Source organism: Phyllostomus hastatus, unplaced genomic scaffold (assembly GCF_019186645.2).
Source record: "Phyllostomus hastatus isolate PE091 unplaced genomic scaffold, TTU_PhHast_1.1 phas_scaffold_12, whole genome shotgun sequence".
Taxonomy (NCBI): Eukaryota; Metazoa; Chordata; class Mammalia; order Chiroptera; family Phyllostomidae; genus Phyllostomus; species Phyllostomus hastatus.
In genome coordinates this window covers 10,210,820-10,226,317 of record NW_025334007.1, presented here as the reverse complement: position 1 = coordinate 10,226,317, position 15,498 = coordinate 10,210,820, and the positions used below count along the sequence as shown (strand labels likewise).

The 15,498-nt window shown below is 38.8% G+C and overlaps 1 protein-coding gene across 2 annotated transcripts in view; it reads right to left on the bottom strand.

Moving 5' to 3' along the window:
- Positions 1–13,551, bottom strand: part of SMPX (small muscle protein X-linked) — a 54,046-nt gene extending 40,495 nt beyond the window's left edge. Inside the window, exons 1-2 of one of the 2 annotated variants that reach the window (XM_045856026.1) lie at positions 13,324–13,551; positions 9,643–9,699 (exon numbers count right to left, since the gene is read on the bottom strand). In XM_045856026.1, the coding sequence (XP_045711982.1) occupies positions 9,643–9,681 (39 nt within the window). In that variant the 5' untranslated portion in view covers positions 9,682–9,699; positions 13,324–13,551. The remainder of the gene's footprint in view (positions 1–9,642; positions 9,700–13,323) is intronic. The other variant, XM_045856025.1, reaches the window with a different exon arrangement.
- Positions 13,552–15,498: the final 1,947 nt, after the last annotated feature.

Genomic DNA, 15,498 nt, shown 5'->3' with positions numbered 1-15,498 from the left:
CCCTTCTGCTCCTGAGAACAGGAAGTGACTTTTCCCCCCTAGGGGCTTTAAAACTCCTTTCCCTGCTAGAATAATGCTGATCTCACAGAAAGGAAACAGATCCAAAGTGTTTGTGTTGGCTAAGAAGAGAGGTACATCACCATTCCAAAGGCCTAGAAGTCAAAAAGTATTTTTGATCAGTAAGTACGATATATGCTAAACTATAAGGGCAGCACAATTTTGGAGGGAAGGATTTTGGAAAACCTAAGGCTGATCCTTCTGCTTAAAGGAAATATCAGGTGTCCTAGAATGGAAGAAGGAGGAAGCATAAGATAAGGGGAAATATATCTTATATGGTGGCAAATATGATAGCATACTTCATGAATTCCAAGATGCATCTCTTTTAATATCTCTGAAATCACAATGTGTCTTTACAGCAAAGGTATCTTAAAATTTTAATCAGCATGTTTGTTTTATTTCTCAGCAGGACATAAAATAATAGTATTTTATAATTGACTATAACAGATTGGATGAAATATCATTAGGGCCCTGAAATAAGATCTAAACAACACAAATAAGATCCGCAGAACATGATCCCTATTGAACCAATAACTATTTCCATTACTATAGACAATCTGGATGAAAGAGAAGAAAAGTCAACATAGGGACTATTTGGGAGAAAGTTAACTGGTTAGATCACTGCTACACCGACCCATTTATTAAGTTTCTACAGAGGGCATCTCCCCAGTGATGGGTTCAAATTAACAGTATCTGTGAAATATTTGATTGTTAAACTAACCCATTTAATCAAGTGTGTATCTCTATAGTAGGTTGCAGTTTTCAGTAAAGGAACACGTGGAAGTCCTCCAGGGTAATGTAACAGACATGCTATGAGAATACCACCTTTTCTTGCTCAGAGATTGATTTTAGCCACGGATGTAGCCTCTTCATGGTACATGGGCTGCTTTTGGTAGTGAAAAGAGCCCAATGCTAGGGATTTCTACAGATAATCTGTACTTGAAAAAGTGCCAACTGCTCTGGCTTTCATCTTCTTCATTTGTAATATGAATGTTAGGCTTCATCAGTGGTTTTCAAACCTTTAACCATGAAACCTTTCCTTCAAGTAAAGTATTGTGAGAACATCTAAAATGCAAACTAGGTTCAGGTGAAGCTGCTCTGGATGAGGTGGTAGGGAACCCAGAACCCCATCTGCTTCCTACAAGCCCTGGTTCCATGTTCCTTGGAACTTAGGGAGCCAATCTGACAACCATTGAAAGAGATTATCCCTAAGTGGATGAGTATCAACATATACTTAAAATATTTCCTCTGCCTGTTGTTAAAATGTCTGTAATTTATACTAAACTACTTTACCATAGACAGTGTGATATTTTATATATGTGCAGTTTGGTTTACATGGTAACTCTGGGTATATCTGTCGCTATAACTAGGAGTTCATCTTCCTGTGGTGGTTAGGTGGCAAAATATCATGAAGACAACGTTCCCAGGATTGCTGCTTCAAGTGCTTCTGTTAACCATATCTCCACCAACTCCTGAGACCTTGATGGTTGAAGAAATGTAAAAGCCAAGTAAAATAATGAGGTAGGCATTAGAAATGTTTATTCATGAAGTAAGAGTAGGTTAAGATATGGAAATTGGCTAAAATATTTTAGAGAAACCCTGCTGAACAGAGTGTAAGAATCTGTTGCCTGTAGCTTGCATCTTCAGAGACAGAGCTCAAGAAGTGATCCTGAAATAGGCCTGCCTCCAGCCATTGATAAAGAGGATTTCCAGCTGGCTGCTGCCAACTAAGGGCAACAGAATCCCACCTGCCTCACGTGAACCTTTTATGCAAGGTGGCAGTCATTTGGACTACTTAAGGGGACAAGAGCTGAGGTTTCATCAAGCTCAGAAACAGACTATAAATTGTTTTATGCTTGCTTGCTTGTTTGCTTGCTTGCTAATGAATGTGTGTTTAACAAATGTCTATGTTGTGGCAGAGTTGGGTTGGAAACTAGCTTTCATCTTAATCAGGTGGTGAGGTTCTGGAACAGTAACTTCACCTCTCATGCCCATCTACCACAAACTACCTAATTCACCCCAAGACCCCAATATTTAGCCAAGTCATCACAACACCTACATCCTAACAACAAAGTTCTAAGGTTTGGGCTATCATCTTCATTTTACTGATGAAGAAACTGAGCCTCAAAGGGATTAGATGAGTTTCTCGAGGTCACACAGTTTGAGGAAAAGCCAGGATTCCAAAGCAAAGATGCCTGACCTTGTAGATAGAACTTTCACTCTATCATACCCTTCTCTGAAGAGCGCTTTTCACTTGACCAAAGCTCTAGCCACTTTAAAATTCTCTAAACTTTCTCTAAAATTACACTTACACTTTGAGAATGGCCTGAGCCACACAAATGGATAATTCCAAAATAGGTGTCAATGAAAAGCCACATTGAAAAATGAGCCATTAACTCACTGACTTGATGCTTTTTCATCTTTAAGGCATCATTTAAGAAAACAAGAACCTAGATAAGTTTCTGACAGCAAATATTGACAGGATCCAAAGCAGCCTAAGAACATGTCGAGCATCCAATCATTAATGTACACCTGAAGGGAGTGTCAGAGGAGCGCTTATAAATGGTTAGAGATGATTCATTAATATAATTGTAGGGTCGTGATATTTGAGGGACAAATTATAGACTAAATTATACCCATAAGAATAATTCCTTTAACTTCAATTTGATAGAAATACATAGACTTGTAGTTCCCTGTTTTTATTGCATCTTCCAGACAATTGAGTCATATTCTCATCTCTTTCACTGACTTGCTCTGTTTGAATGCAAATAAAATACCTCTCAATGATTCAATTTTTCCATCTGCAAATTAGCTATAGTGTTTGCTACTCAAAATTAGTTTTGGATATGAGCTACTTTTTATGAAAGAATAAGCAAATGCAGAAAAATTCTAACATTGATGACCTAGAGTTGATAGAAGGTTATACTTCCTTTTCTATATAGACTCTGTATAAATGTAAATGAAGCAGTCTTCTGTTATTATTGTTTCTTTTTTTGTGTGTAATGCATCTCTTTGCATTACTTTTCCCTCCTTGAGGTTTATTCATCTTAGATATTTTTAAATATGCCCCTAACACAGCAGACCCAATGCATTGCTTTCCCAGGCTCTACATAATTTGTTACATCCTCGAAGTTGGGAATGGAAAAAATCTACTAGATATCTTTTGCCAGAACAGGATACAGTTCCCTGATAATAGACCTATCTGATGTGAAATGAATACTACACTTGATCTCACCAGGTGAAGAAAAGCAGAAAGAATTCCCTGTAAGTTAATTCCACTACTCCCTTAATTATTTGTATTGTTCTGCTTGGCTCCAGGCTACAAGCCCAAGGATTCTGGAAACAACAATATTCCCTCCACAGCCACTCCTGTGTAACTTACAATGGAATGACATCTTCTTTCCCCAGTGGGTTGGATTCTGATAGCTCCCAGCCACAGGGTACTGACAATCCCAACCCACTTTTCTTTCCATGGTCATTGTTCTCGTATCTCCCCACCCTGTCTCTCCTTTTAGTTGGTAAGGCTTTTGGAGTTTCCTCCCTTTGCACATTTGTTTCAGATGACCCCCCCAAACTGATTCTATCTTTAGTTTTCAAAGGTCCCCAGCAGCTCCTGCCAGAATCTATAACCTCCCCCTTGCCATTCTCCTGTGAGTGGGCAGAGAAAACCATATAGGGCTACAATTTGTAGTATTTCTTTCTGTGCTATCCTAGTCTTACAGCCCTAGTTCTTCTCTGAATGGAACAGGATATGGCCTTTTGAGATTTCTAGCATCTTTCACAGAAGACTTGCAGAAAGAGGTGTGTTTCCTCAATAACCAATTAGAAAATGAGATTCGTATTTGACATATTAGACTAAATTAAGAGAGATATACATACACCACTAAAATATAGTCCAAACTATTTTAAAATAAAATTCTATATAAGTAGAATAGAATATACAGCTTTTTTTGTCTTTAGAGATCCTTGAAATGCAGAATGGATCCAGAATACACAAAACTTTCTGATTCAACTTGAGAAACTACCACTCAGACACTGTTCTTCACCCATGATATTTCATACTGAGAGGTTTTCTTTCTTTTTTTCCTCTGTTCTCAACACTTTTTATTCTCTTCAATAATTTCCTGAATGCCCCAACTATAGTCTTGTCATCCAGGGAAAAGCAGACTTCAAGAATGTAGTATACAGCTATTAAGATAATGTGAACAACTGGTTGGAGACAAGTTATATTTCTGAAGTATGTGTGAATGTCAGCCTCAAAAAAAATGGCATCTTTTAGCCAGTATATGACTGCTTATCTCATGTCACCAATATGAAGTCATGGTTAGAGCAGCAAAGATTACCAACTGGAATTAGTACTGAGCCACTAGAACAAGACAGCTACATTCAAGTTCTGGCTACACTTGAAAGAATCCACCATTAGAAATCATAAACAATGCATTATAGTAATTTACCTAAGAAACAAACAATAGATGCATGTTCAAAGAAAAGGCCTTAACTCTACATTAAAACAAGTGGCAAAGGGAAGTTTATTTTTTATGTTTTAAGTTTAAATAAAATATTAAAAGAATGTATGTATTATTATTATCATTTTTAGTTTAATCATTGTATTGGATTAACTGACCAACCATGGGTAGTGATAGTCTGTTTCTTTGCACTAAGGATTGCCATACCCCTGGAATCTTTCTAAAAGTGGAAATCCTAGGCTGGAAACACTTAGAGTCCCTAAAGCCTGTCCGTTATTTTTTGAGGGGAAGCTTTTATGCCCTGGGCAATGGAGAGTAGAAGAACAATGATAATGGGCAGGGAAGGGAGAGAAGAACTAAAAGGTGGGACATCAAGATATTCTGTTTTACACCTGGATAGAGTAACAATGGAAAACTTCCCATGGTAAGAAGCCACACACTCACTAATGACACAGGACTCATATAATCATTGCTTCAAAATGTATGATAAAGGAGTTAGGTTTAGTTTTATAAACAACTTATTAAGTCAGTTAAGCAGAGAGGTGGGAATTCTATGGCCATGGTTATTTGTACTTCAAGACTGTGTTTGTCACTGAGTCACTTTACTTTGTACTTTTCATTCCTAGCCAACTTGCATTTAAGATGACTTTAATCAGTGTAGGCTATTAGCCTCTTTGCTGAAATGCTGCCAGTTTCTGAATGTCAGTTTAGCTCTTTAAAAGAAAGGACCCAACATCTATAAAATGGTAATTGTCCCTTAAGTACCCTTAGTATTTATGATTATCCTATCCTCACTCTCTGTGCCAAAGTAGGGATGGTAAGTAAGGAGGCTCAACACTGTTGTAGGGTAGATCCAAATGTGGGCTTTGGAATCACACAACTTGAATTTGTATTGTCCTGATTGTCCTACTTACAAGTTGTGTGATCCTGGGTGATATTTTTTTGTTTGGTTGATTGGTTCATGGGTGGGGTTTGTGTGTGTGTGTGTGTGTGTGTGTGTGTGTGTGTGTGTGCATGCCTCTCTAAATCTTTTATTAGAATCCATAGAAATCCCATTTGCCCTGTGCCAAGTACATAGTAAACCCTGAAGAAATTGTTACTATTATTATCATCCTAATAATAAACCTAGGAAGTTACTCTCATGAAGTTCATAGACTATTAAAAGCTAGATAGTGGCTTAGAGGTCATGCAGATCACAAGGACCAGGGGAGTGAAGTCACAGAGCAGAGCTAAGAGTAGGGCACAGGACTCTTTTCCATTTAACCATAAAGCTCTCAGACCTCATGGGAGAGAACAAATAATAATCAGCTTACTTTGACCAGTGGTATAGAGAAAGGACCAGTGACAACAAAGAGAATGTTGGCTCTGGGTGGTCTGAGGCCCTGGGGAGGTCCATGGTGGTTTTCAAATAAAGTGTATTCAGGAGGAAGGGGAAAGACAGGTAGGTGCTGCCAGTGGCCAGTGTCACTTAGTCTCATTAGAGAGACACCAAGCAGATCGTTGATGGCATTAGATTTCCCAGCAGCTCTAGCTTTCCTCACCACCTGTCATGTCAAATTCATCTGAAGGAATCAGATCCACTATGCCTAGTATGCTGATGTTACCTTGGTTGCAGCTCCCTTCCCAACAACAGTGAAGTTAAACAGCCTGGAGAGTACAGAACCAGGGTCAGCAAACTACAGCTTATGGACCAAATCCAGCCTGCCACCTGTTTCTGTAAATAAAATTTCACTGGCGCACAGCCACAGTCATTCATTTATGTATTGCCTATGGCTGCTTTTGTGCTATACCTGCAGAGCTGAGTAGTTGGAACAGAGACCCAATGTTTTGCAAATACCAAAATATTTACTTTCTGGTACTTTACAGAAAAGATTTACCCATATCTGGTATAGATCCTTATCAGCTTCTTTGGAGACAAAGGCACTCTCCAGGCTATAAAAAGATCAACTGGCTTCTTATGGATATATTTATGTCCCTGGCATAAATGAAATTTCATTAATACAACAGAAAAGAAATGTAGAATTACATAGAATGCCCTTACAATCCAGAGACCATCTCTTCTTCAGTATGGATGAGAAAGACAACTGACTACCTCCTCTAAGGATGGGCCTAGTTTTGGCTTCCCTCTTATTCCAGAGCTTGGAGGAGATGGAACTAGTTGAAGAGAAAGCAACACCATTCCATGCATTACTTGGATAGTTACAAAAGACACCTCTTAAGGAATTTGTGTACTATGAACCAGACACTTGCCATACATTATTTTATTTATTCATTATAACAACCTTATTAAGTAGTATGATTGTCACCATTTTGCAGAAGGGTAAACTAAGGGTGAACTAAGATCACAGAGTGAGTGAGTGGTCAGGCAGAGATTTATAACCATTTGACTCCATGTTCTCTGAGCACATAGGTGCGGTAAGTAATTTAGCCATGCAAAGGTCTATTAGAAGTATGGTTGACAGTGGCTAAGGTTTACTCAATCCAGACAAAACAGAGGTCTAAGCATTATCTCCAGAAGTTGGCACTGCAAAATACTAACCTGCAAGTACTCATGAAAAATGTTCAATGTATTTAGAAAACATTGCACACATTAATACCTTCTTGGGAATCTACAAAGACGTTAGCAAGTTGTGCACTCTGAAAAATTCCGCAGTAAAGATCTTCTGTGATCAACTTGGCTCAACGTAATGTTTCCTAAATACTTTATCATGGAACCCTTTAAATAACTACATCCCATAAAACTAGTATTTCAAGAGATACACTTCAGGAACTGTTGAACTAGATGATGATGATGATGACAATGATGATGATGATGACAATGATGATGATTGATAATAACGACTACTAGTTATTAAGCAGTTACAATGAGACAGGCACCTGCCTAAGCATTTATATGTATTAATTCATTTAACCATCACAGCAAATGTATGAGATCAGTACTATTATTAATTCCCCACTTGACAGATGAGGAAACCAAGGCACAAACGATAAACAACTTGCCCAAAGTCACACAGCTAGTAAGACCTAGAGGCTATGAGCTCCTCAAACACAGGGATCAATTTATCTTTGCATAACCTCCACTTAGCATGGTGCCTGGCACAAAATATGCACCCAGGAAATGACAGTTGTACTGAATTGGAGATATGATACTAATAAAAAGGAAAAGCAACTGTATTGTGTTGAATAGAATGTTTAAAATCTTTAAGTAGTATTTACACAACCAGGGCACTTCTCATTCATTGGGGTTTCTAGTTGTGCCAGGTGAGACCATACCATAGATAATGTTCCTACTATAAACCATTTATATAGTATAACCATTTTCACATTTTATTTAATGGACCCCACTTTAGGTTAATGCAAAGATAAAAGGAAAATATCAAATAGTGAAGATCATATTTAACCACAAAAAATAATATTTCATTTGAAGGTACATTAAATTATGTTTTTGTGTGGCATAAAATATATTGAAAGAGGTAATACCACATCCATAAGGAACCACTGTATTGCCTTTGTTGGTGGAGTGGATGGATTTTTTAAATACAGTATAAGAACAGCTATTGAGAACAGTCAATAGCAACCTTTTAAATATTATAGACCTAAAAATATATCAAGGTTAAAATTAATAGATAAAACACTGGTGAATTTTCACTATAGATTTGAGGGAAGCACTAAGGAAGAAAAATAACACACTTTAGCTTTAATGGGAAGAGAAGCAAAGGCAGCCTGAGATGACTATGTTTTTGCGTCCTGCAAAATAAAAAGGAAATTTATGCTTAGCATCTTGGGAGCTTCAAATTCAGTAATTAAATTGTATTACTTCTCATCACTTTAGCATAGAACATTCCTCAATAACAGCTAACACTTAAGAAGGCTTACTATGCTGTTGTAAGCATCTTGTATGAGTAGCCCTAGGTGGTGTGTACTATTATTATCCCCATTTTACAGATGTGGAAACAGAGGCAGAGAGGTATAGTAGGTAAAGTCATTTTCCTATGATCCAAATGTCAGGGTATGTCCTAGACTCACTAGGTGGACACCAGAGAGCCAATGTGGTCATGTGAAGTTGAATCCTTGCCAATAGGCCCTTCCTTGGCAGTTTGTTCTATGACACATTTCCAGAGGTTGTTATAGACCTTGCCACTTAAGAAGCCCATCCATTTAAGGCTATGCATTAGTAACCACAGGTAAAGATCTGTCCCTTCCCTCACCTCTACCACCGGTGTATGCTAAGATTTCTAACCCCACAACCTGGCCATACCCATACCCTACCAAAACACCATCACTTGCTTATGACTATGTTTATGCCATGATGGCGCATCAGACCCAAAATATTCAGGAACCACCACATGCTCTGCAGTGTTCAGAAAAGTCCAGGGGAAAAAATGTCTAAAAGTTCCTTTAGAGAAAGCACAAACAGCTCCACACTGATGGAAAGGAAAAATGGAATTTTACACTTAAGCATGTGGCCAGGATCCCAGTGTGGGAGCCATTGGAGAGTTAAAAACAGAGCCCTTAAGAGAAATAACAAATTGGTAAGAACCAATATTGAAAGTTATCTTTATAATTATATTTGCATTCCCAAATGTCTGCTTCCCTCTCCCCTTTTTGTGAGTGATAAATAAGTCACTTTAAAGAACCAAAGCATTTGTTTGCTGGGAGGGCTTGATGAGACACAATAGCATATGTACTTTAAAAGATAAATACCCAAGCCTTGGGAAGAACACTTGACAATAAAAGGGTATTATTTACAGAAAGGTGTATTTTAAACAGATGGCCCAACAAACTCAATTGAAAATGAAAATGGAAATTGTATTTCTTAATTTGTATCAATGAGCATATCAAAACCTTAGGCAAAAAAAGTATATACACTACATTTAATTCTCATTCATAAACTGTCAATGTCTTACAATTCAGCACAATTAAGCAAAAATAGCTTCTCCCTTCTCAGTTGTACCTTAGTAGCCTTATATCCTTTCTTACTTGCACCTTTAGTGAGTCTTTCTTTTCTTCTTGAAGGTAATCCTGAGTTAGGGTCGAACAACTGCAAAAAGTCTGATTTATTAAGCAAACAGGCTAGAAGTCACAGGGCTGATGTTAAAACACAAATATGCCTACTCACCTGGATGGCTCTGACATTGGAAACTGGCTGTTTCGACATATTCACGCAGTCTTACCCCTAAAAAAACAAGTAAGAAACTGTTAGAGGTGGCGGCATTCAGATTCTCGGTCTTGATAAATTAGAACTTAAGTCATGATTCAACTGGGCAGTCACCCCTTTCACTGGCCATATATTCTTTCAGTCTCAGTTTCCTAAGTTACTTAGAGACTCTCCTTCCTAAAGCCTCAGGGAGAGGGAACACGAGAGCCCCGGATAAATCATTCAGGAGCAGAAATGCTGAGACGCCTCGCCCCTGATGCTAATGATAGGCCATCAGAAACTTGAAAGGCGCTATCATCTCCTTCCCTGCCCTCCTGCCCCCCTGCCAAGAGCAGCAAAGCAAAGAGGCTGTGGGAATAAAACACCTTTGTTTGGGGCCTCGGAAGCTTTCCGCTTGAAACTGAACTTTTGATCTGAATTAGTTGTTGCCAGGGCTCCACATCAGTCAGTTGAGAGCGCCTCCTCTCCCTCTCCATTGAGCATCCAAAAAAAAATGGACTTTACTTCATTCTTACTACTGCGATGCTCTCTGCTTGCTGTGCACATGTATGTCCTGCCCAGTGGCCTGAGCAACACTGTGAGGAAGTAGGCCACATCTCCCCCTGTGTGTCCAAAGCCTAGGCTCTGTAAACCAGGCAGCTGGCAAGCCTCACCTCCTTTTCTTTTAACAAAACAGTCCCAGAAGGCAAACAGGACTTACATGGCCATGTCAGATCTCCAAGACATAGTAGTAGTGCTTCCTTCCCAAAGGAGTTTGGCTTTCTTTCAGCTATGGGACCTGTCTTAGAACATGGTGACTATGGTTTACAGGGGCCAGGGGGGCAGGGAACAGTCCAGCTGTGTATCAGTGGTGTTATCACTTGGTCTATTAAATGTTGACAAAACCGAGTGAGAAAGTTAAAAGGTCAGCAAATTAAAAATATGCTACTTTTTAAACCAAATCTATAAAATGGGTTGACTGATTTTTCTCCACTGATTGGTGTAAATGTATGTGCTAAGTGGGGAGGAAATGAACCCAGAGAGCAGTGTTTCCATTGGCCACAAGTCCTGTGTAACCTCAACTATGTCACTCAAAATCTCTGGGCCCATTTCCACTTTCTAAAAATTTACCTGCTTCACAAGTTGTGAAAAGAATCAAAATGATGTAATGTTCCCCAAAATGCCTTGTAAACTATAAAGCATGATACAAATATTTATTGTTTTGCCATTGCCCATAGCTAGTGACATCTTAGGACTACTGTATACTGATCTAAAACTTGAAGCACAGAGTTAAAATTGATATAATAATGCCCCTCAATACTTTAGAGATAAAGATCTGACAATTCTGTGAAGAGTTACTTTTTCTGAGATCTTCAAAGTCTTAAGCTTTATTATAGGAAGTTAAATAATTACATATTTTTCAATCTATAATTATATCCAACTATATAGTCTTTAGAACCACATATATGAAAACAGTGAGACTTTTTTAAGTTTCACCTGAGTGTTTTGGTAATATAGAGAATATAGCCTCCATGCATAAGGGTCTAGGTAGAATTGTTTTCAATATGGTTAAAAAATTAAAAAGCAACAAATTAAACAATCAAGAATGCAATTTGTTCTATAATATATTTCAAATAGGTTGCTGTCTTTCCTGCAGCATCAAAAAGTCAATGAACGATTTTTAATTTGTGGATCTAGGACACACACCTCAGTGTCAAATGGAAAAGCTAGGAAGCTTAATTTTTAATGTTTCTATCCCTCAAAAGCTATTAGAAGTCATGCAAAGCAGTAATTTGCACAAACATTAAGTATCTCAGCATATAGTATACTTTATGCTTGTGGAACTGAAGTTTAACTAGTATCACTTGGGAACTTTAAAAAATTTCTTGTACATCAATTTGAAACATGAGAATTGGGAATTTCTTTATGTTATTACAATAGCAGGTTGAAATGAAAACAAAAAAAACAGGTAATGCATAATTCTGCTATTTATAATGCATTGATTTTTTTTTAATTAGGCTGATTTTGAGTCTTCCACTGAACTGCATTGCTTTGTATTTTGTGGATCTCTAAGCTTAAGAGATGGGTATTCCTTGACCTTATCTTCTGTATAGCTTTGGTATAATCTCATTTACATGTGAATTTCTTCTTAACATATATGTCAATCTGCAATAGAGACAACTCTGAAAAGTTGGTCAGATCCCAGCTCTCATTCCTAGCAAACAGGCTAGATCACATTTGTGTAAATCAGTTCTGCAGCCGTTCCTGCTGTCCTCATTATTCGCAGAGAAATCAGGGCAAAGCACACTGATGAATAAAAATAGACAGTGTTCCCTGGCTGTTTCCCTGGCCCTGTGCTCACCTCCGTTAGGGATGCGGAGTGTACAATGCATCTTCCTTCTTTATCTGCGTGACTCGTCCTGAGACCAAAAATGAAAGCTATGCCTTAGATGCACAACTCCACTCACATCGGGGCCACTGCTTTTCATACAATGAGGTACTCTTTACAGCACTCTCTTACTGTGTCTGCTGGTTCTGGCTAAAATTTGGAAACATGGAAAGTTTGACAAGGTGTGTATTGACTTTTACAAAGCCTATACTATAGTGAAAATACTTGCTAGTTTAGCACAGTTGAGTTTTCCTGGCAGTTCTGCAAGTCACTGAGCACCTTTAATGGTCTATATGCTGACTCATGTACAGTGTCTCTGCTGGTTTTTCATTGGACAGGACCAAATATCGAACTTCTAAATAAGACTCTTTCATTTACTAAAATTTGTCAACATTAATATCACTAATTTAATAAAAGTGGATTCAGAGCAAAGTCAATCAATATTTGCAGAGAAGGGGCTTTGTTTGTTCTCTTAAAAGGTCAATTAAATGGCTAAAGTGAAATCTCAAAGGGAATTATCTTCTATCCTGCAGCTAAAAATAATTCTGAGAAGGGTGTAGAAAGATGGTCAGCTGTCTGAAATAACTCCTTATTCAATTTGCCTGAAATGTGCCGAGAGAGAAGAGGCACTTAGCTTTCCCACATTTCAGAACCTGGTGCCCACAAAGAGACAGGGATGTTCTCCTCTACCTTGCCGAGTACAGGGAACACTATGACAAAAGTGGGACTTTCAAAAAGATGGGTCTAGAATATTAATTGATCTATACATTGATAAAACTTTGTTACTGAAGCCAAGTCTGGCACTTAGGGAGAGAAGAAAAGCATTTTAAAATTGAACTGTAAATTTGAACGACTCTGGCAATAATTTGCATTTAGGTAAACCAAAGAGCTAGCATTATAGCTTTTCTCTGCCTCAAATTCTCCTGATAATTTCTAGGTTTACAGCCCAAATCAATCTGTGGCTGACCTACTGTAACCTAGCCATAAGAATCAAAATGACATAATATTCAGAGTCACAGTCATCATACCTGGACCATGGAAATTTTCTCACTGTCACTATCAGTACAAACTACTTTTAGTTAAATATTCTTTCAAACATACACACATACCATTTATAAAACAGAAACAGCAGCATCACCCATAAACAGTGAATTTACAAGAAAGCTACACCCACTGGTTACAAGCCTACAAAGTTATTTAGGTAGTCACTACCAATTAGGTATCAAGGAAATTTCCTTCAAAAAGCCCAGTCACCCCAGCTGAGTCCTGCTTACCTGCTTTGTGTATTTGTTTACTGCCCAAGAAAAGTCCCAGGCAGCCTGGTACAAGAATACAAGGTTCCTTAGAAGGTGAAAGGGATGCCCGGTGTCCTCTGAGCTGCGATCTCGATTCTGATGCTTTGCATGTGGCTGAAATAGCTCAAGTGTTCGGTGCCTCACCCGGGATTGAGAGCTGCTCCCGGCTGTGGGCTGGAGGGGAACTCAGTTTAAGGCTAAGTGTTAAAGAGAATTCCTGTCATAGCTCACAGTTGTTCTTCCTAAATATAGAGTTTGATACAAGCCATACGCTGGCTGCCTCCAAAAGGCTTGACCGTGCTGAAAGCAGGGCTCAAATGTCAGCCGGAAGGTGGCTATGGAATCTTACTGCCCTCCTAATCTTCCAGAAGATGCTGGCTGCATTTTCTCACGTATTCTGAGGGGGCATGGTGAAGTTTGAAAAGTAGGGAAAGTTTCTATCTTTAGCTTTATTACCTGGAGGCCAGAAGATGAGGAGTGTTCAATAAGAATAGGAGAGGGACAGCATGGCACCGAGCTTCTCAGCAGGGGCACAGCCATCAAAGATTCTTTGAGTCCTAGCTTGGTCACTCAGGACCTGTTAAAGTTTTTTCATAATCAGCACTCAATAAATAGTCACTAAATGATGACCATTATAATATTATATTGAACTATAAAACATCACCCTGTTTGTAGGTCAAAAATGGTCACAGATCAACTAACTCATGTTGTTCCAGGGTCCAGAGTCCTTGTTCTCTCTGCTTTACCACCTCTACTGGTGGCAGTGACTTTGACCTCAGAGCACAGGAAATAGCAGACAAAACAAAACAAAGAGGAAATATTGATTTTGACTCAAACAAAGGCCAAGACCAGGTATGAAGCAAAACATTTTTATACAGAACACTGCCAAATCCTAAGGAGCATGCTCATCATTTTTGTTTTGATTTTTTGTTTTGGGTGTGCTTTTTTAGGGGGGGGCGGTTATTGTGTTCATTGTTTTTAACACTACTTAACTCTTTCTTTTTTACTTCATCAGTCTCTGAAATTTTCTTCATAGAATTTCCCTTTAGTAGAAAGATTAAACAGAGTGGACATGCTTGTAATTCATCCACTGGATGAAAGTGACTCCATGTCTGAGTCCCTGACTGCATAGTCAGCCACTGAACTGTCACAGATTCATATGAACCCCCTGAAATCAGGTTTTTGTTCCCTGCAACTGAATGCATTTCAAAGGGAAGCAATTTGCTTGTTTTCAGGTACATAAAAAGAATACCAGCTTTCTAGAAGTGTAGGAAGTCAATAGATAATTGTGGTTTGTCTCAGTTTGGAGTTCACCATTAAGTTCTATTTGTGTGCTATTTAAAAGAATTGTGTTTTCAAAATTCGGTTTAGACAGCACGCTTTGAGATCACATGACATCAAAAGTGAGTTATTTATACTTTGGGAGAGAAAATATAATGAGCACCTTAAATATTTCTCCAGATGTTAGGCTACTCCTATATGTTCAGAGGTCTTCACCAAACAACAGGTCACCACTCCATGGACAAACAACAATAATGAGCCATTTCTGATCCCTTGCCCTGCACTCAGCCCATACATTTGCCACAGTTTTTTTGTCCCTAACCATCCCTCAATAGCTACTGGTGTTGTACATTGTCAAGGGAAGTGCTCCTGGCTGCAACACCTTGTACACAGGGCTGGCCCAGCATGGGAATGGCTGCCTCTGTGGGAAGAATGAAAGTGAACTGCATAACCAGGACTTCTTTGGTCCTAAGTGACAGAAACCCAAAGTGAACTAGTTTAAGCCAAGACAGTTCCTAGAACACTGCCAGCTTCACAGGTCCAAAGCCTGAATCTGTCTACTTCTTTGCATTGGTACTTTCTCCATCTCCAAGGCACATTAACTGGGTGTGCTGCAGGCATGAACCATTAGTGCTAGGGGACAGGCACCCCTAGAGACAAACCCAAGCCAATGGGGATGAAAGTCAAGGATAAGTCTCACTGTTCTCTGGTAGAATGATTCTGAGATGTAGTCTACAGTATCCCAGAAGTCCCTATCAGCACTGAGCCCCAGTTGCCCATAGCAGGGACTTGCTCATTATTATACCTTACTGTCTCCTTTCTCTGTCTCACTTCCCACTCCCTCACTTGTGTTCTCTGAGATCAGTAACCAAA